Raw genomic sequence first — 21,803 nt, forward strand, 5'->3', positions numbered from 1 at the left:
GCTATTGTACATTGGTCAAAAGGATGGGGTCCCCCATACATTTCACAGGTTGTCTGAATCTGTCAAACTTGAGTTAAGATAAAGTTTTGTTGCTACTGCTTATTTAATGTTGCAACTTGGGAAGTGAAAGCAGTTATATAATCTAATTCTTGAACCCCTGCTACTATTCTAGTATGAGATGCTCGCTCATCACACCACTGGTGATTATTCATAGCCATTACCTCTAATAAATCGTAGGCCTCATTAGCACTTTCGCTCATAAATGCCCCTCCTACTTCGACATTAATTATGGTGCGAGTAGTACCACACAACCCGTTATAGAAATTGTGGACCAACATCTACTTCTCAATGCCTTAATGAGGACATTTTCTCAGTAATTCCTTAAACCTTTCCCATGCTTCAAACAAGATTCCCCGTCAGTTTGGAAGAATTTGTTAATCTCTCCTCTCAACCTTGCAACTTTCGATGAAGGAGAGAACTTGGCGAGAAATTTATGTGCTAAATCCTCCCAAGTGCTAATAGAGTTGGCCTGTAGAGAATATGACCAGCTCTTGGCTCTTTCCCTTAGTGAAAATGGGAATTGCCTCAACCTTATGGCATCGTCACTCACCCTATTCATTTTAAAAGTCACACACAGCTCCATGAAATTTGCAATGTGCGTGTTTGGGACCTCATTAGGCAAGCCACCAAACTGAACGGAGGACTATACCATTTACATTATTGTCGGCTTAATCTCAAAATTATTAGCAGCATGTTTGTATATTTTTTTCAGTGGTATGATGGCAAACTGTACGGTGCCTGATGCACGAATGCATTCCCGTAATAGTTGGGAGTACATAATCTCTTAAAAATCGAGCCCCTTGGTCCTGGGCTTGATCTTGGGCTTCTACAGTCGTTGCCCCTGCTACATTATTGGCGGCATTATTTCCTGCATTCCCTGGGTTTTCATCCATCCTTCCCTCCAACCTCTTATTCTAACGGTTCTATCTACAGGTTCTCTCAATCTCAAGATTCACTAGTAATATCTCAGATGTCTTTCCACGTCGTATAAACCAATACTACCTGAGATAAGAGAATTAAGACACAAACCAAGTTAGAATTATAAAAAGAAAAAAAAAAACAAATATAGAATAAAAATAGATTATATTTTTATTAATAATTTTCAATCCCCAGCAACAACGCAAAAAAATTGTTGTGAAAATTTAATACCCAAGTATACGTAATCATTAACAAGTAATAATTCAGTAAATACAAGTATCGACCCACAAAGATTGAATTTTCAATTATCGTTAATTAATATATTATTTCTAATTGGCTAACAAAAAGATTGATTATAAAAGAAAACTAAAACATAGACATAAAAATTATGAAGCGAAAACAATTATAAACTATAAACTCAAAACAAAAATCACTAAACAAAATTATCTAATGAATGACAAACTAGGGAATTAAATTTCGTCTTCTTTCTACTCTCATATTTCACTAATGCATTATTTCATAATTATCCTTCTTATTGAGAAAGCAAGTTTGCATAAATAATTTATATTCGAATTAAGATATATAATTTTCAACCTATATGAGAATTTTCTACATCTCTGTGATAAAATCAACATATAAGAGGCATTAAGCATGAGAACACATAAGCCACACAAATCATATTGATAATCTCGTTCAATATCGAAACCTATGACTAATCTATTATAGCATGTTTAAATCTCACTTCTCAGATTGCGAGTCAAACTCATATAAATCATGTGAAACATGTCCAATCAATCACAAGCAATAAGCATAAATAGAAAAGATCTCAATAATGAAGAATAAAACATAAACTCAGAATAAATTCATAGTATAGTTTCAAGAGACTCAATTAAAAACCCTAAAAATATATTTAGTTCATACCCATAGCAATCAAATTCATCAACCTAAAATTCAACATAAAATAAAAATAAAGAAAGAAGAAAAGAACTCTAGATCGATCCAATCTTCTCCCCAGTACTCCAAATCCTTAACTCCAGGTCTTATGCTATGAAAACTGAGTTAATCTACTGAAATTGCTATTAAATTATAGCCCCTTCATTTTCATGCACATGAAAACACTGAATTTCCCTTAATTTAAAATTCTAGAAAAGTTGTATTTCTAGAGAACCATACCCTCTGGCACGGTCACGCTGCATGCTTTAAAACACCATTTTTCCTGATTTTTGTCTTTTTGTCAAATTTTAGCCTCTTTTCATTCCAAAGTATCATGAGTCCTTCAAAACCTAAAAACACACCAAATCTAGCGGAAAATAAACCTAATTAACTAAAACACTCCCTAAAGAGACACACTAAAATGAGTCTAAAACTCGTTAATTATCATGTTGGTGTATGAATGGAGCATTTCTTTGACACTTGTCACACTTCCTCGCATAGGCTCATGCTTCTGTCATCATGTATGGCTAGTAGTACGTTGGCGTAAGAGCTTTATGTGCCAGGCACTTGCCACCTGTGTGTTTACCGTAACTCCTTCATGTGTCTCTTCTAGTAACTTCCTGGCTTCGGTTAGCTTTAGGCATCTCAAGTAGGGACCATGAAAAGATCTTCTGTATAACTTACCATTAATCATTGAGTATCTAGCTGCTTTTACTCGCAAGTTTCGTGCTTCTTCTTTATCTTCAGGGAGGGTTCCCTCCTGCAGATATCAGATTATAGGATTCATCCAACATTCTTGGTCTACTCATATCAAAGAGATGATAGCATCCTATTGTTCATTACTTATTGAAATGCTCGATTTCCTCGTACATGCTCCCATCAAAGGCTTCTTAGCTAACTCATCTGCCCTCTGATTTAGTACCCTAGGGACCTGGGAAATCTTGAACATCGCAAAACGATGCATTAACTCCGTGACTTTGTCGACATATGCCTTCATGTTTGCTCATTTCGCACTATAATTTTCATTGACTTGCTCCGTTATCAGTATCAAGTTTGCTCTGTTTCGTATCTTCGTATTCGCTAAGCTTTTGGCGAGCTCGAGCCCATAGACCAGGGCCTTGTATTCTGCTTCATTATTAGTCTTTGGTTACTCTAGCCTTAGTGCTTCCTCTATTCGTAGTCCCGAAGGTGATTCGAGTACCACACCAATTCCTGATCCCAGTGCATTGGATGAACCATCGATGCTCATTATCCAAATCCAGTTTTGTTCTTGTATTTTCATTTCTTCTAGCTTTTCAGGTTCGAGTCAATTTATCTCCATAATGAAGTCTGCAAGTACATGTCCCATTTGTGTCTTCTTCGGCATTTACTTGATATCATACACGCCTAACTCAATTTCCCACTTGTCCATTCTTCCTTGTAGGTTTGGCTTTGACATAACCTGCTACAATGGAAAATTCATCAATACTACAATCATATGGCTTTCAAAGTACTGGTTCCACCGCTTCTTGCAAGTCACTAATGCCAAGACTGGCTTCTCCATCAGACCGTATCAAGTTTCAGCATCAAGTAGCATTTTACTAGTATAGAACACTTGCCTTTGTCTACCACTTTCTTCCCTAAACAATAACAAACTCATCGCAGCCTTTGACACAGCCAGATACATGTATAATTTTTCGTCTAGTAATGACACACTTAATATGGGTGGCGAATTGAGGTACTATTTAAAATGAGCGAAAGTGTTCTTTTTTTTTTCTGCTCCCCGTGAAGCCTTTGAATTCTTTTTTATGCATTGGAAGAACAGATGACATTAGTCTGACATATTCGAAATGAAGCGACTCACTACGACTCTCTTCCCTATTTTCTTTTGCAAATCTCTTACATTTTTTTTGGCTTTGTTTTCTCTACTAGTAACTGAACTTGCGTTGGTTGACCTCAATCCCTCTCTTGCTTACAATATATCCTAGGAATTTTGAAGAGGTTACTCCGAAGGCATATTTTTTTGGGTTCAGATTCATCTGGTATCTGTCTAATATTGTGAAGCATTCAACTAGAAGCTCTAATTGATCTTCCCTTATTTTCGACATTACCACCAAGTTGTCGATATACACTTCCATGATTTTTCCTAATTGGTCAGCAAAAACCTTGTTCATCAGCCTTTGGTAGGTTGCACCTGCGTTCTTTAGCCCAAAGGGCATTACTTTGTAGTAGTATAGACCTCTTTCCGCAATAAATGTTTTGTGTACTCTACCATCCAACGCCAATGGGATCTGATTGTAACCTGAATAAGCATTAAGGAAGCTCATCCGTTCATATCTTAAGGTAGTGTCTATTATTTGATCTGTCTTAGGTAATGGAAAACTATCTATAGGGCAAGCTTTATTTCAATTTGTGATGTCTATTCATACACGATTTTTCCCATTTTTCTTTTGCACGACCACCGAGTTTGAGATCCACCGCGAGTAGTGGCATTCTTTGACAAATCCTACCTGTAATAATCAGTTCACTTCCTCATTTATAACTTGGTTTATCTCTAGATCGTAGTGTCTACCATTTTTCTTGACCTTATGAAAGTATTTTGACAGATTAAACTTGTGGGCCATTACTCATTGGTCTAACCCTGGCATGTCCTATTGAGTACACGAAAAGGTAGCTTTATGCTGCTTCATTAAGATAATTAGATTCTTCTTTTCCTCTTCATCCATGTGGGCACGCACCAGCACACTTTTGCTCGATTCCTCCAGATCGAATGCTACTTCCTCTAGTTCATCTATAGTGCTTTGCTGCTCATGTCTCTTTTCGTCTATCTCTAAGATTCGTAAATATTCTAGTACCTTGCCCTTTAATTACTGTTGGGCACAATCATTTCACTTGCTCATTTATAACTTGGTTTATCTCTAGAGCGTAGCGTCTAGCATTTTGCTTGACCTCATAAAAGTATTTTGACGGATTAAACGTGTGGGTCATTACTCATTGGTCTAACCCTAGCATGTCCTATGGAGTACACGAAAAGGTAGCTTTATGTTGCTTCATTAAGATAATTAGATTATGCTTTTCCTCTTCATCCATGTGGGCACGCACCAGCACACTTTTGCTCGGTTCCTCCAGATCGAATGCTACTTCCTCTAGTTCATCTATAGTGCTTTGCTGCTCATGTCTCTTTTCCTCTATCTCTAAGATTCGTAAATATGCTAGTACCTTGCCCTTTAATTGTTGTTGAGCTTCTTTCATCTTTCGAACTTGGGTCTCTACTAATGTTTCTAACCTCCCTCATTGAAGTGAAACACTTATTTGCCTACTAATGGCAGCCTCTAATGTCTATTGTGTATTTGCCATCTAGAGAATGGCACCTCATCACCTGATGCAGAGTGGAGACCACGCCTTGCATTCTATGTGTCCATCCCCTACTCATGATGGCATTGTACCCCCAATGTGCATCTACTATGATGAAGTCCACTTTCAAAGTTTGTTATGCAGCCGTAAATAACAACTTTATCACCCCCGAGGGTATACTCGGATGCTACTAAAAGATAGAACCAGTATCTTGGATGGTCGAATACATGATTCTTCTACACCCATTTTCTGCAAAGATGCATGGAAAATTATATATGCGATGCCACTCTTCCCAACTGACAGTCTCCTAGTTGCAATCAGATCACCAGATCGTCATTGTGCGACAGGTTGACTTTCTTGAGATCCTCTTCAGTAGAGATTATTAGTGCTACGGGAAATTACCTATCTTCTGGCATGATGAAATTGACTTTATACTGCATATACCACATCATTTTGACTCACTCTATTGTTCTTTTCTCCAGGTTGGTTAGGTTTTCTTTCACTATCATGGGATTTACATTTCCTAGTGTCATCGGGATTTGTTCAGAACTTGTTTCCCATTTGAAGTTGATAGAGCACCAACATCTGCTGTCATTGTAACGCTCCAAAATCCTAACCATGTGACCTCATTAGGATACTAGTCATTTCAAATTGTATTAAAGTTGGAAAACCAAATGATAGACTAAATAGTGCATAAAATTTTGTTAAAAACATTCTTATAAAAATTATGCAGCATTCGGATATTTATAAAATAAAATATTTATTTTAAATGCAAGTAATCAAACAAAACTAATTTCGATTACCATACAATAATATAGCTTCAAAATCACATGAATAAATTTTTTGAATAAAACTTTGGCGTTTACATCCGTTTGATCGTAATAAGGTTAAGCAGCTATCATAATATACATTTATTTTCTGGATTGGACTTTACCCGTCACCACAAAACAAAACTAACATAAGGCACCTGCAAAACAGAGTACCCGTGAGTTAACGTCCAACAAGAAGTGTTATGTAGGTCACAACCACAAAGCTCAATCATAAAACTTATACTAGCTCAACCATCATATCTAAAGTCATAACATATCATAATAGAGCCATAACATAGCATACTATATTATAATGTAACGTAAAAAAATCATAATGCATGTTACCGGTGTCATTCCGACCATTTATCAATACCATTTTTGCCATTATAAATACAAACATACCTCCCTTGCATTGACCCACTGCCCTTTCGGCAGTCCCTTGGTTCTTAGCGCATACCAAGTTAAAAGAATATGTATTCCCTTGCTCTTTCCACATATGTTATATTCATCATAGCATACTCAAAGAATGATGTAAGCAAATCACATAAAGTGAATGTGAACATGTATTAAAACACTAAAACAAGCAATAATCCTAACCACATAACATATATGACAAAGCATTACCATAATAACATAAACAATCATAACCATTGGATCACACATATAGAACATTTGTGCACTCAAATGCACACCATGTGTTACACTAACCAACCTTCTTACCTTAGGTCCAATAGTGACGCAATCACCTCCCTTCAAGTGCCTTGTCGAGTCCTAAATCCATACATACAACATATATCTTTTACAGACTCATAACTTAACCAATGGTCTTGAACCAAATCTTACACTTCTTAAGACCTAATCATCCTTAATTAGTCTTTAGGAAAGTTCTAAAAGTCCTAAAAAAAAAGTCCCCAAGAAGTTAGGGAGGGATTCCCCCATGAGCCCCATTTAAAATAACTTCAAAACGGCCTTAAGATGAGGAAAAATCTTATTTTTCGGCATGTAGTGCGGTCGCGCTACCCCTTGGGCACGGTCGCACCCGACATAGAAATTACAGTTCGTGATTTTTCTTCAAACAACCATAACTCTCTCAATTTAAATCTTATTGGAGCGAATCTTTTTGCATTTTTCTCATCTTGAATCCCTCTATATCATCATAAAATTCTCAAAGATTATTATAATATCAAAAATTCACGAGCAGCCCCTAACTCCATAACTCTAACAATCTCTTACAACAAAACTTCTTATTTTCCAAGGTATGAACATATATCACAAAACCAGACCTTATATATTCATTAATTCATTCCTAACATGTTTCTAGCCATTATTATTAAGAAATATCATAGTTTCTAACATGCATATAAAACTAATCATCCCAACCTATCATGCTTTCTAATAAAAACCACCATTAACATAACCTAAAGCTTCAAGAACAATCAAAGAAACTTAAAAAGTGTGAAAAGTTCTTACCAAGATCGTGTGCAGCAACCTAAGCGTTGAAAATATTCTCCCAAAGTATCCTAAATGATCCCCCACATGAGTTCCTAGTGATACATACGTCTATGAAGAGATCATCATTCTTCTTCTTCCTTAGATCTTGAACCCTAGTCTATAGAGAGAGTTCTCTCCTTTGATCATGTGTATAGCAGCAACCAATTTCAAATTGTGTGTCTAACCCCAACCTTAGTCTCTCAATTTCTATTTCTAATGACTTAGTATCACCAAATTACCATCCTACCATTGATCTAAGCTATTCCAACAATTTCACTAAACCATTTTTAGTAATTATCCACTAAACTATTAGATTTCATAATTCCTAATTAAAATATTCCCCATAATTTATCTTTATTCAATTATGACCCTTACTTCAACAATTATTGACAATATAACCCTTAACAGTTGAAGGAAACCATGATTTGTCACTTTTACTCATAACCCGAGCAACTTATGTTATTTTCCAACATAAAATATCTTTCATAGATATTAATATCACATAAACATATTCATATAATCACATAATATGTAGTTTCACAAAATTACAAAAATACCCCTCAAGAGTATTCAATTATCAAATTGCCCTCACATGCTAAAATTACCATAATACCCATAAAACAAAAAAGGCGGATATTACAACTATCCTCTCCTTAAAAGAAATTTTGTCCTCAAAATTTATTGTACCATACAATCATAAGGTTCTCTCCTCCTCGAGAATCATTAACAATTCCACATCTCCTTGTCACCCACTTCTTATGGTCATCATGAATCATATTGGCTAAGCATTATAGACATATCCAATAAACAACATATACTCATATACATTTTGGGTTTACACCACCCTCAAACCTGATTCTGGCCATTTTAACTTATCTTTTACTGTCACGATTTGTCACTTGATATTCTTGTCACTTTCTATTTATTCTAGTAGTAGCCCATCTATACTAGTTCAACTACATATTCCATAACTATCGCCATATATTCAATTTTTCATATTACAGGTAGCTTTCTCCACAACTTCTAATTATCCATAGCATGTATGTACATACTTCATACTATGCCTCTTCGTCTAGAATTCTTATTGTATTGCACCATATATACTCTTAAATCCTTTTCCCTTATCAATTTGATCATGCAACCAAGCAATATATATGCACTACTACAAAAAAAGGGTCTTTCTTTGCGGTTTGTTTACTTAATACAATGTGGTTTTTGAGAGTATTGAAAAGTGCAGTGTATTCGACCGCAGAGAAAAGTGCTATGAAAACCACGGAGAAAATCCACATCTTTCTCTGCGGTTGTGTTGAAAAAACCGCAGAGAAACATGTTCTTTCTCTGCGGTTTTGTTAATACAACCGCAGAGAAAGCCTTTTTAATAAAAAAAATTATTTTTCAATTTCGATTATATATAATTATTTTCAATTCTGATTATATATATATTCAATATTATAACCTTATTTGATTACTAATTATCAATATTATATATATACATTTCATAACTAATACAAAATAACATATATATAAATTAAAATTTCATTATTAATTAAAATATAACATTTTACATAAGTATCATTTAACACATAAGTCAAGTTAGAAAGTTACACATATAAAAAATTAAACTTCATCAATAAATGGCATTAATCTAGCTAACCAATCACTTAATGTCTCTTTAACTCTTCAATCTCAGCTTTTAGGCGAGCAATCTTCTGTTTCGCTATCAATTTCTTTGGTTTTTTTCCAAACACTTTGGACACATTCATGGTAAACCTACAAAATAATCAATTAAATAAATTAATTATTTAAGCTATCTAATTCTTAAAAGAAAACAACTATTATAAAGTATCATACCCGCCAGCTCGAACATGACCTGGGTGTTTTGGTTTCCCTAATGCTTGAGTCAAGATATCATCTCGACCCTGAGCTGTAATTTCACCTTAACTCAATTATTCTTTGAGCTCCTCCTATTCAAGATATTGCTACTAAAAATTACTTTATATAAATAAAACCAATATGTTAATTATAATAACGTAAAATACTTACTATTTTATTGGCAATCGTTCAGTCCAGCTCTGTCACAAGAACTTTATTATTTTCACGCGATCTAAGCTAAACTTCATACCGATCTGGTTTCTGAATACCTCGTTTTTTTTCTACAACGTACAAGATAATTAAAGTTATAAATTTTGATAATATCAACCATTATTTAAACTCTAATATTAATTGTACTTACCAAATCTTCTCTTATATTCGCCATTCCTCTACGAGATATTCGATGCCATGACTTCATTTGTAATGCACGTGCTTTTTGTTCTTGATGGATTTTTTGAAAATCTGGACTTAGACGACTAGCTACAAATATTACCCATTCCTCTTGGTCAAGTATATTACTATACTTCTTTGGGGGAAATTTGAGTTCTTCTATCATACCCATTTCAGCCAAAGGTTGAATGTACTCGGTAGTGAGTTCACTTTTAAAATCTCTTAACATTTGACCAGCTTTTTTCAAAATGTCACGTTTGAAGGTCTGAGGAATGTTGTGACCATCCTGAAAGTATAAAAAAGAAAAATAATTATTAAATTTGAATATCACAATCAAATACAAAAATATCATAGTAATAATTTTTTACAATGATATCCTCCCACAAACTGTCTTTGAGATCTTGTGACACCTTCCTCCAATCACCTGAGTTGATAGAAATTGTGGCTCATACTCTAGATCCAAGATATGATATCATATTTTTATATGCAGTACCTATTGGTTGTCCCAGATCATTCCATTGAAGATCTTTTTTTATTCCTTTGGTTTTTTTTGGGTTATGAAACTCATTTTTGTTTGACCATGACCTTCATGTCTGTTATCAGTATCTCTTTTATCTGTCATCTGTAATTGAACAAAAATATGTTCAATTAATAAATTTTGAAATAAAATGGGTAGAATTTCAAAATTTAATCTTAAAAAAATTTGGAGTTTCCCCTGTTTCTATAGCATATCTCAAGTTACTACAACGTATAAATTCAAGTCAAACAAACACACAACAAACAACATGCATGTTCTCAACCATAAGCCACCGCAACATACAGAATTTCGCAGAATCTACTTCACTAAGACACACATGTTCTCAATCTTCTATTATCTCCACAACACACAATTTTATCTCATAAACTACTTCACTACGGATGAATAGCTAATATATTAAAACTCCTATAACAATAGTTGGTAAATATAAAAAATAAAAATAAAATATTAAGTAGTAAATATTACTCACTTTCAAAATTAATCTTTAACAATATCAACACAACTCAAAGTCAAACAAATATTTCCTATAATAAAAATTTAAACAAATATTAGTAAATATGGTACTGCAAAAGAAAAACAAAAATAGTAAATATGATGATTGAATTAAACCTAAATTAATATAAGTAAAAAAATTAAACTTTTTTTAAAAATTAATTATGTAAATAATAAAAAAAATAATGTAAAAATTAATATTAAAATATAAAAAAAATTATGTCAAATACAATACATTTTAACATTATCAAAATGCACATAAACTAGATAAATAATATAAAAATAACAAAAAACCAAAATTATTAAAAAAAAAAAGTCAAGTTTTAGTGATCAATACCTGATTTGAACAATAAAAATGTCTTTTAATCCTTCACAAACGTTCAAAAACGTTGGAAAAAAGCTTGAAAATCACCCTATAAAATACATTCAAAACACATTATACTCAATCAATATATCTTCATTTTTGCCCTAAAACTTCAAAATAAATCAATATATATGTATATTTACATGAGTTATAGGCTAAATATGGAAGAAAATGAAGAAAAAAAACAAAAAAATAAGTGAAAAGAGCATTAATCGTGGCTGGGGAAGAAGGTATGCGCCGTTGTACTCGTGTCTGCCAAAGTGGAAGAAATTAGAAGAATGAGAAAGGCTGTGGGTCGAGGGTTTTATGTAGGGTTAGGGCTTTCTCTGCGGTTCCATAAACAAAACTGCAGAGAAAGGTACCATTTTCTCCGCAGTTTTCTTTGTCGAACCGCGGAGAAAAGTCTATTTTCCAAATATTTCTCTGTGGCTTTCTTTATAAATCGCAATTATATATCAATTTTTTTCCACTTCGTGTTTCGGACTCATTTGAACCTTTTCACAGGGTTTTTCATTTAATGCTAGAAAAAAAGCGCATAGAAAGCCTATATTTGTAGTAGTGATGATACATACTTTCATGAATTTCATCTCGAGCGCCTTCTAATGTCAGGTGTTAACTGATGCCTTTCAATAACACTTAAGGCATATAATGCCACACTCATTTTTGCGTGTCAACCCTTACTTATATAGGTTTCCTGTTCTCAATCTTTCAGTTTGACAATTCAACCGTTCACATCAAAATAGTTGGTCCATGTGTTTGGCTTTTCCACTAATACTCAAAAATAGTCATTCACTTTCGACCCTTCTAAATTCCTTATTTCTGATGTGTCCTATTGAACAAGTGGCTAACATCCTCTTTTTTACCCTACTGATTAAGGTGGTGTCCAAAATTTATCACTTGTTAGCTATAACAGTAACATAAACTCTTTCAGACATATGTCATAGCTTGATACAATCCAATAACTGACTCCGCATTGTGTTTCTTTGAATGCGGGTCTAACATTCACTATTCTTTCCGTCTGAGAATGAAGGTCCAAGCCACACTTTATCTTTATATCCATTGACTCTTAAAATTCTTCCCAAATCACGAAGATAGTCTTAGAACTTTTACACATTTCATCCAAATCTATAGTCCTTAAAACTTTAGTCTTCATCAATTCGAAGATCAATCCATCATGATTGTCTTCTTACAAAAATAAACCACGTGTTTTCATAAATCCATCCACTCTTATTGCTATCGAATCTTATTACTTGAATCCTTTGGAAAATCTTATCACTTAATCTATATTGATCTCAATCTAATACTTCCATGAATTGCAACATCTCTACACATTACACATAATCATGTTCCCTCACTATGGCTTTCCATCATTTCAAATGATTCTATGACATCTTCATGATTTGAAAATATCATCCATCATATCCATAAACAACTGACATTGTAATGCCCCAAATTTCCTAATAAGGTCTAGGACCTTGATTAGGAGGCCGGGAGGGCCATAATTGCTTTATTATTCTATTTAATGATAATATGCATGTTTAGGTATATTAAATATGCATGTGAACCCATTTGTGATTAATTGGGTGATTTTCATATTTTGGCCATTTCGGGCGTTTTTGGCATATATGTGAAATGGGCGTGGTGCTTTGTTATTATCTGGTTATGCCAGGGTTACCCAGCACAAGACGATCCTAGGAGGTAAGATAGTGGGAAAGTCACAACGGGATTTAAGCTTGACTTGGAGTAAGTCAAGGGGTATTTAGAGCATTACCGGGTTATTGGGTAATGGGAATTAGCATTTGGTGATAAATTGGGAGTTAGTAAGACCAGGGGGAAATTCTGGAAGTTTTGACTATAATGTCCCCGGGGGTGTTTTCGGGACCCCGAGCATTAGGTTTTATTGGAAGCTACTTATGCTTGAAGTAACCTTTTAAGAAAGAAAAGAAACGTTTTGTACGTTCTCTCTCCCTAAAGTTCCCTTTTCGTTCCCGATCGCATTTTCGAAGATAACTTGAGTTCTAGGACTCGGAATCAAGCGAGGATAGAGGCATAGCAATCCTAAGGAAGATTAGAAGCTTATTAGCCGGAGGATTTAGTTGGAAACAACTCAATCGGAGGTAATTCAAGTTTAAGTTTTAAGTTTTTAAAAGTTTTTAAGCTTAGAATTGGACTTTGTGAATTGTTGGGTTTTTAGGTTGTTTGAACCTTGGGTTTTGGTGGTTTTGGACCATTGGGGAGTTTGGGAACCTTGATTTTATGATTTGGGAATGTTTAGACATGTTTTTGGAAGGTTTTAAAAGGTTAAAACAAAGGAGAAATGGCTGGCCCGAAGTTGGGCCGCGGCCCTGTTCTTGGGCGCCGCGGCCCTTGCTCGAGGAAGCAGGTGCCTTTTCTGTCTTGTTGGGCGCCGCGGCGCTTGCCTCTGGTGGTACTGGGGGCCGCGGCTCAGGCAGGCTTTTGAGCCCGTTTGGATGTTTTGACCCCGGGAACATGGTTTTGGGCCTCGGGATCATTCCTACTACCCGGATTAGTGGGGATTGATGTCTTGGAGGCTAAGTTTTAGTTCAAGGGTTGGTTTTAGAACTTGAACTCATTGGATCATCATTTGTGGTTGTGACTAGGTTAACACTAGAGGCTTGGATCAGGATCGTGCTTGTGGCTCATTTGTTGGTAACCTGTGCTTGGACCAAAGGTAAGAAAAATGCACCCCATGTGTGACATGCATGGTTATGATTGATGCATGTTGAATGTTTAAATGTAAACATTGATAGCTTAATGAATGCTTGGCAATCTTGCCCATTTGTATATGATTATTGTCGAGGCATGCTGGATGATTAAGTGTGATGCATGTGATGCACGAGAAATAGGTGATTAGGGCATGCCATGAATGATGAATATGAGATTGGTCAGAGCTTGAGTCTCTGAGTTTGTGCATGATCATAATTATGCTAGCAACTGTTTAGTAAGCATGTTGAAAGCCCTGTTCTTGGATAATTGGCATATGATACACATTGATAGCATTGCTTACTTGTGCATGGTACTGACTAATTAGTCAGAATTGGCAAAGGTGTTAGTATCAACTGTGAAGCTGTGACTCATTAGTCAGGTTCGGCAGTGGTACTGGGCACTAGTCACGTTGCACTGACTCATTAGCCAGAACGGTCTTAGCGTGTATCACGCAAGCCGTCAAAGATGAGATCTAATCGACTATCAGCATTGAATGACTCAAAGAGCATTAATGCTAGACAGACCCCGAGGGTCGATGAATGAAATAAGCGCTTGGAGGCTGGTGGCTTACCTAGCAGCCACCCTCCCACTTGAAACAGTGACGTGCTTGTCAGTCACTCAGTATGGTTTACCAGAACCTATCGAAGGTTAGAGGCTTACCCAACAGCCAGCCTTCCACTTGAATTAGTGACTTGCTTGTCAGTCACACAGTATGGCTTACCAGAACCTATTGAAGGCTAGTGGCTAACCTAGCAGCCACTCTTCCATTTGGTTAGTGACTTGTTTGGCAGTCACTCATCTGATTAGGATTGACTTGATAGTCCTCCAGTCAGAAGACCAGGATTTCTTATCCTGGATACCCCAGCATCTGCTTGAATTCATTTGCATGCTGAGTAGAGCTATGAAGCCTAGGCATGCCAGATATGATTTGATATCATGATATGACCGTTTATGAGCATATGAGTTTTCTTGCTGGGCTTCGGCTCACGGGTGCTTTGTGGTGCAGGTAAAGGCAAAAGGAAGCTGGACCATCCTTGAGTTGGAGAGCTTAGGTGATGACGTGTACATATGCAGCTGCTCGACCAATACTTGGGCGAGGTTTGAAAGTGGAACTAGGGATGAACCCTGTTTTGCCGCTTAGAACGGCCTGTTGTAAACACTTTCTTGTAATAAACTCTGAAATTATGTTTTTGGGATCCCAACGTATACAGTAAACGTTCTAGTGAAACGTTTTATCTTAACCAAAGTTTTTAACCCCTAAACCGCTAATCATACTTAGTCACACGTTTATGGCCAAATGACTCGATTAGCGAGTTTAGCACTGTTTGCAATGTGCACTGTAGCGGTCCCTGGAGTTGGGGCATTACAGACATCTTCGTCCAAATAGTCTGTCTTAGAATTCCATTCTATATCCTAATATAAATTGTTTCCAAAATATATTCATTCTTATATAGTGGTTTACTAACATCTTTGTTCTATCCCATAATCGTAATTCTCGTCACTTCATCATAGTATGGGCATATTACTAGTGTCGTGGATTTCCAAACATTTGCAATCATTGCGTCTTAATCCATAACTTATCTCCTGAAAATTCTTTGTTCTTTTCGGTTATGTGCTCATTATGTCTTCATCGTTTATGGTGAAATCTCAATGATTTTGTGCAATCCTTCCATCTATTTGTGGCCTCCATCATGCCAAGTGGAAAAAAAATGGTACCTCCAATGTTGAGCATCCTTCATTTAGTCGTATCAATCCTATGATGTTGTAAGTTTTGGTATTGTACTTCATGTAGGGCTTTCTCCTCATTGGTTAATAATTTCATGTCCTTGCTAGTCTGCTCCATTTGGATGTGGTTATTTGTCCTCTCCTTTGTATTGAGTGCTTCACACTTTCTCTCATCTATATTATCCTTTCAAGACACAGTATGTCTAATTTCCTATAAAACCTCGTAAGGTTGTCTTTTCCTTGTTGGTGAACTTACAATATGTAAACTTTTGTCGATGTACTCAGCAAGTACAATCTTTATCCATCTAACTCTATATATGTCGTTCTTTATGGATACTTACTCTCCTTCATTATTATATCCTTTCAAAATAAAGGTTCCCAATCTTCTTTCATACCAATTGTCAATCTTCGTTGGTTGATCGACTTGCTTCTCACTATGCGAACTCATTTAATACGAAGAATTGTAGCCATTATGGGATTTTATCCTACGTCCTCCCATTACATCTTATCCTTGTTTGATCGTCAAAGAACTTTCGAGTCGTCCTCTTTCTTCTTAATTTGTGTTTTAGTTCCTTAAAAATGTATTCTATTTCCATTCCATCTTTTCCTTATCATCCATGTTTTCATGTTCTCTTGCAAAACCGAACTTAATTGGTAACTTTGTTCTTTATCATCACCAAAACCCTTTATGACTCTCAATTCGATGTTTGTCTGGAGATAACTAACTCTGGTAGTCCTACTAGATGTGCTCCTCCAAGTTACTCTAAGAAACCTTTCAACTAAAGCTTCGAGCTGACTAAATCCTATGCGTAAACTTTGCGTGAGAATACTAATACCAAGTACTTGTTTGCTTCCCCTCAAATTTTCCTATCGCATCCAAGTGGGCACCATCATCTTTTATAATTCAGACCTCCATGTCTATCGTATTCGGGATTAGGATATCCTACTCCTATTGGCTAATCCGTGTGACGATAGTTTGTGGATATCATCCAACCAACCTATCATTCATCGCCCAATGACTTGACTCCTCCTCAAACGTTGGAGATCGTTGCATCTGAAACCTTCACGAGTGGCATTCAATAGTCATTATGGCTAGTGTGGATGCTCAAAATTCCATACTTGTAAAAGATCCAAAGCACATGCTAAGGTCCCAAGAACGCCTAAGTACATACTTGTGTTGCGAGACCCTTATGCCCTCGCCTCACGCACCAACCACCACTACACCAAACACCCATTACCATAACACATCATTATAATACTATTTAAAAAGAGTTATGGTAAATTATGAAAGTTTCAGGCGGCAAATAAAATAAAAAAGCGCCAATTTCCCTTTGACCCATTTCCCATTTCCCTTTGACCCATTTCCCGTATACCTCTCACTCTCCTTCACGGAAGAAAAATCCTGAGAAGAGGCACATCTCCTCTCTCTCAGATCTCTTTCTCCCACCAGACCTCTCTCCTTCCCTATTTCTCTCTCACCTGTCTTTATGGAGCCCGACCTTCCCTATCATCGGCAAACGGCGCAAATGACAGGGGCTCGTGGGTCTTGTGAAAACGACGGGCTCAGGGTCGTGGGTGGCTCGGTCTCACGGAGGGGGTGGGTGGCTCGGTCTCGCAGAGAGGTCGTAGGTGGCTCGGTCTTGCAAAGGGCTCGGTCTCGTAGAGAGGTCGTAGGTGGATCGTCCCATTTTTTCAGCTCCACACATTGAACCAAGGAATCTGTGTTTGAGTATACTTGCTAATGAGTTCAGGTCAGTAAGAAAGCTGCTGAGTCATTAGCTGATCCAGAAAAATACCCTAATTTGTTTGACGACTGGGATGTTTCTCTTTCCCTTGAAGCAGAAAGTGGAAAAAACAGGCATGACTTCTTTTTTTCCTCTGATTTTTTATTGTGTGCATGATAGGTGTTCAAAGTATTATTGCAATAGTTGGATAAACCATTTATGCTGTCTACTCTTCATTTATTTGCTCGTAATAGTGGATTGCCATGGATACAATTTGCAGGTGCAATTATCCTCCTACTGAACTGTACCCAATCTATGCTCAGAAATCAACCACCAACCTTCTTGAGAAGTTTAAGAGCATGCAAATTGATGAAAATGATGATCCAACTGAAAATGGACTGCATGATCATGAGGTACGAAATGCCAACTTCATACAGATTTTTCTAGTGTTGCTAAAATTCTTGAACCGACAATAGGACAATATTGTTGTACCTTTATCACTTTTCATCCTCCCGAAACCCATAGGACCAATTTTTTTTTATTTTACTAGCCCATATCCATATGGTTATAGTTATGGTAATAAATTTATTTCTAATTTTAAGTAGGCCATAGGTATGATAAAGATATTACAGAATTGGACCATTACAAACATCACCTTTTTTATTTTAATCTGTGCGAGCTGAAAGCTTCTATATATGACTTGCCTGCTTAAACTTTCTCATAGAACTGTTAAGGAGATGTCATGGGTTTAAACTTTGTGAAGATTTTTCAAAAAAATTTTGCTGGCCTTAAGACTGCTGAAATTATGTATGTAAATTTGGGTGTGAATTTGGCCCATCAGGTATCTTCCTAAGAAGTAAAATGCCATGTTATTATCAGATTTGTCACTTTACAACTGTTCACTGTAATTCAAAATTGAGATTCTCTCATCTCTCTCCCAGAATAAGATTTTAGGGTTTTGTTTGCACTTTATTCTCTCCAGGAGACTCTGGGGAACGAGGAAAATCATGGACAAGAAGCTGTGGTTGAAGAGGATGCTAGTTCCACAAATGGTATTGTTATTTTAGATAGTAAGGAGGATGAAGAAGAATTGGGAGCAAAGGATGAGAATAGTTCACCACAAAAATTGGAAGTTAAAGACGAGAGCACTTCAGCAGATGAATTGGAAGCAAAGGATGAGAACACTTCACCATCCTAAGGTGATGCTTTGCTGAAAGTATGATGGTATCCCCTGGATTAAATTGTTTTGTTGGACTTTTTTTTCCTTTCCCTGAAGCAAGAATAGTAGATATTATTGGTTCTTGTTGTCATTCTGGTCGTTTCCTCTTATACTTTGTTATGGAACTATCATTATGTTCACTATTTTTTTTTTCTAAGTCAATTTTTTTTTTCATCTTCACAAGTCTAGCCATCTCTTCTTTAGCAGGGATCAAGATTTTGATTTATCTAGACACTGGTTTTCGTGTGTTCAAATTTCCTTAATTATTTGTTTATCTACCATGCATGTTTTCCTTGTGAATAATATCTAGATATTTTTTGTGGTGCGGCAAATATTATATTTACATCTAAACTATGATTAATTATTAATGCTAGATATACGACAGTTTCCACACTTGATGCATTTTATATGTGCAATACTTGTTTCAAGTCAAATACCATTCCTGTTTTTAATTATGAATATTGGCATTGTTTTAAATTTTATATGTAATGCCCTTCCAATGTCAGATATACATTACCATCTATTCAGTATTTAATTTTGTGTAAGAGTCAACTGGTGTTGATTGTTTTGATTTTCTTTACCTCTCATTTTCTCCATTTTTACTTCTGTTCTTATGGTTGGGATATCAATGAACATAGGATACATTACCAATTCCACAGGACAAGCTAGGTCCAGCTGTTATACGCATATCTTCTGGTGAGAAAAATGTTTCTACTTTAGCTTATTTTTCATTTCTGTCAAAATCCTATGTTATTAATAGCTGTTGTGATTCATTTTTGTTGTGATCGCTGATTCACATCATGTTCTTTTTCCTCTTTTATCTTTAAGACTTGCATTTTCCTCACAACCAGTTTGTGCAATCTTTTCACTAGCTTTAAGCATTGTTGCTATGTGAAAATTTTGGCGTTTAAACTTTTAAATGAAAATTAGAAACCCTTGTGAGATGCAACCCTTACAAGAAGGAAATTATATGCATTGGTTCTGATGAATTTAGAAGCAACCGTTCGTTCTCCTGTTTTAGCAAAGCCAAGCAGCACCTAATTCTTTTACATGTTGAACTGATGATTTAACAAAATATACACTCTTTATTATATTTGTTTATTTACTCATTTTACTTCTATAAAATTTGGGTTGGTGGAATTTGATCCGTATGTCAGCTGATTTTGACATTTAGACTTAATTCATACAACTTGGTCCCTTCTGAATGATGAGTTCAACTAACCATCATCTGCCACCTATATATAAAATATTGCACTCTTTGTATTATTAAATTAATTTTTCTCATCAGTAATCTGAATTAAGACGATTTTGCCGCACTACTGGTGCTGTTGCTATGGTAAGTCAGCTAGCATTTAATAGTACTCAATTTTTTTGAATTTTTTCCAAAATTCTCTAACAATATTCTTGAAGTAATTTGTGATGCTAGATAATAACAATAAAATATTTCTTTGTTTATTTTGCAGATGTGACAAACTTCTATATATGTCTTTGTTCCTTGCTTTGATTTTGCATTTATGTGATAGATTGCAAAACCTTGTTATGTGCAAGCTAAAAATCAAGGATTCAATATCACAGTGGAGTCCGCCACCATGCGTCTTATGTTTGGAGCGATGCCCCCAAAGAGTTTCAAGGGTGAGAATGACTCGATAACTTTCACCAAAGAAGACGCGCGGGGTGTACATTACCCTCATAATGACCCATTGGTGTTGACTGTTTAGCTTGAAAACATGAGGTTGCATTGGGTCATGGTGGATAACGGATGCTCTGTGGACATCCTATATCGCCCAACTTTAGAGAAAATGGGACTAAACATCCGACACCTAAAGCCTTGCAATACCTCTCTATATGGATTTACAGGAGATTCAATATAGCCTCTAAGGCAATTGAATTAGCCCTCACCATGGGGGAACAACCCAGAAAAACCACCATAATGACAAACTTTGTCATGGTAGATTGTGCCTCAGCCTTCAAAGCAGTATTAGAGAGACCCTCCCTAAGAGAATTGTAGGCGATAACTTATGTGTACCACTTAGCTATGAAATTCCCAACTCCCGGGGGAATAGCAAGCGTGAAAAGAGAACAGAAGGAAGCGAGGGAATGTCATAACACATCCCTCCGCACGGCCACAAATCCATCGGTGCCTATGGCAATGGTTATGCATGAAGGCACGAACCCACACGAGTTGGACCCGCAAGTCGCAGAAGAACCTAGAGCCGGTAGAGGAGTTGGAAGAAGTCACGGTCATGAATGAGCCATTGAGAAAGTTGAAGGTAGGAAGAGACCTTGCGGGTATCGTGAAGGAGAAGCTGGTAGAATTTCTGAAAGCCAACCTCGACGTATTCTCTTGGAGTCATGAGGACATGGTAGCAATAGACCCATCAGTCATGTGTCATCACTTAAACATCGACCCAAAAGCAAGGCGTGTGAGGTAGAAAAGGAGAGCGCTAGATCCAGAAAGATACGCGGCCCTAAAAGAAGAGGTTGACAAGTTGAAGTCAAACAGGTTTATCCAAGAGGCATTCTACCCAATATGGGTATCAAACCCAGTGTTAGTCCCAAAGCCCAACAGAAAGTGGAGGACTTGTGTGGACTTTACTAACCTCAATAAACCATGCCCTAAGGACAGCTTCCCGCTTCCCAGGATAGACCAGTTAGTAGACGCCACGGCAGGGCACAAGCTACTTAGCTTCATGAATGCATATTTTGGGTACAACAAAATACCCATGAACCCGGCTGATGAAGAGCACACTTCGTTCATAACAGACAAGGGGTGTTATTGCGACAAAGTGATGCCTTTTGGTTTAAAGAACGCAGGTGCTACTTATCAAAGGCTGGTGAATAGAATGTTTGCGAATCAAATAAGAAGGAATATGGAAGTATACGTGGATGATATGCTGGTAAAGACAAAGGAGGCAAAAGAGCTCACAAAAAATCTCAGTTAGATGTTCTGCACCCTCCGAAAGTTCAGAATGAAGCTAAACCCGCTCAAGTGCACCTTCAGAGTTTCATCAGGGAAGTTGCTGGGTTTTATGGTGAATTCCTGAGGTATCGAGGCCAACCCTAACAAAATCAAGGCATTGCTGGAAATGAGCCCACCACGAAGCAAGATGGAGGTGTAGTGCTTAATAGGGAGAGTAGCAGCCCTCAATAGATTCATCTCCAGGTCCACGGACAAATGCCTCCCTTTCTTCAACATCCTAAAAGGGAG

The 21,803-nt window shown here is 36.5% G+C and overlaps 1 protein-coding gene and 1 non-coding gene across 2 annotated transcripts; both read left to right on the forward strand.

Moving 5' to 3' along the window:
* Window positions 1-348: 348 nt before the first annotated feature.
* Window positions 349-454, forward strand: LOC133833711 (small nucleolar RNA R71). The gene has a single exon (XR_009893077.1). It is a non-coding gene; the product is annotated as a small nucleolar RNA R71 (small nucleolar RNA).
* A 4,800-nt stretch (window positions 455-5,254) lies between these two features.
* Window positions 5,255-19,024, forward strand: LOC133832481 (coatomer subunit beta'-2-like). The gene is made up of 4 exons (XM_062262818.1): window positions 5,255-5,332; window positions 17,404-17,510; window positions 17,657-17,789; window positions 18,359-19,024. The coding sequence occupies exons 1-4, from the start codon at window positions 5,255-5,257 to the stop codon at window positions 18,572-18,574; spliced, it is 534 nt and encodes a 177-aa protein (XP_062118802.1). The 3' UTR covers window positions 18,575-19,024.
* Window positions 19,025-21,803: the final 2,779 nt, after the last annotated feature.

Source organism: Humulus lupulus, chromosome 4 (assembly GCF_963169125.1).
Source record: "Humulus lupulus chromosome 4, drHumLupu1.1, whole genome shotgun sequence".
Classification (NCBI taxonomy): Eukaryota; Viridiplantae; Streptophyta; class Magnoliopsida; order Rosales; family Cannabaceae; genus Humulus; species Humulus lupulus.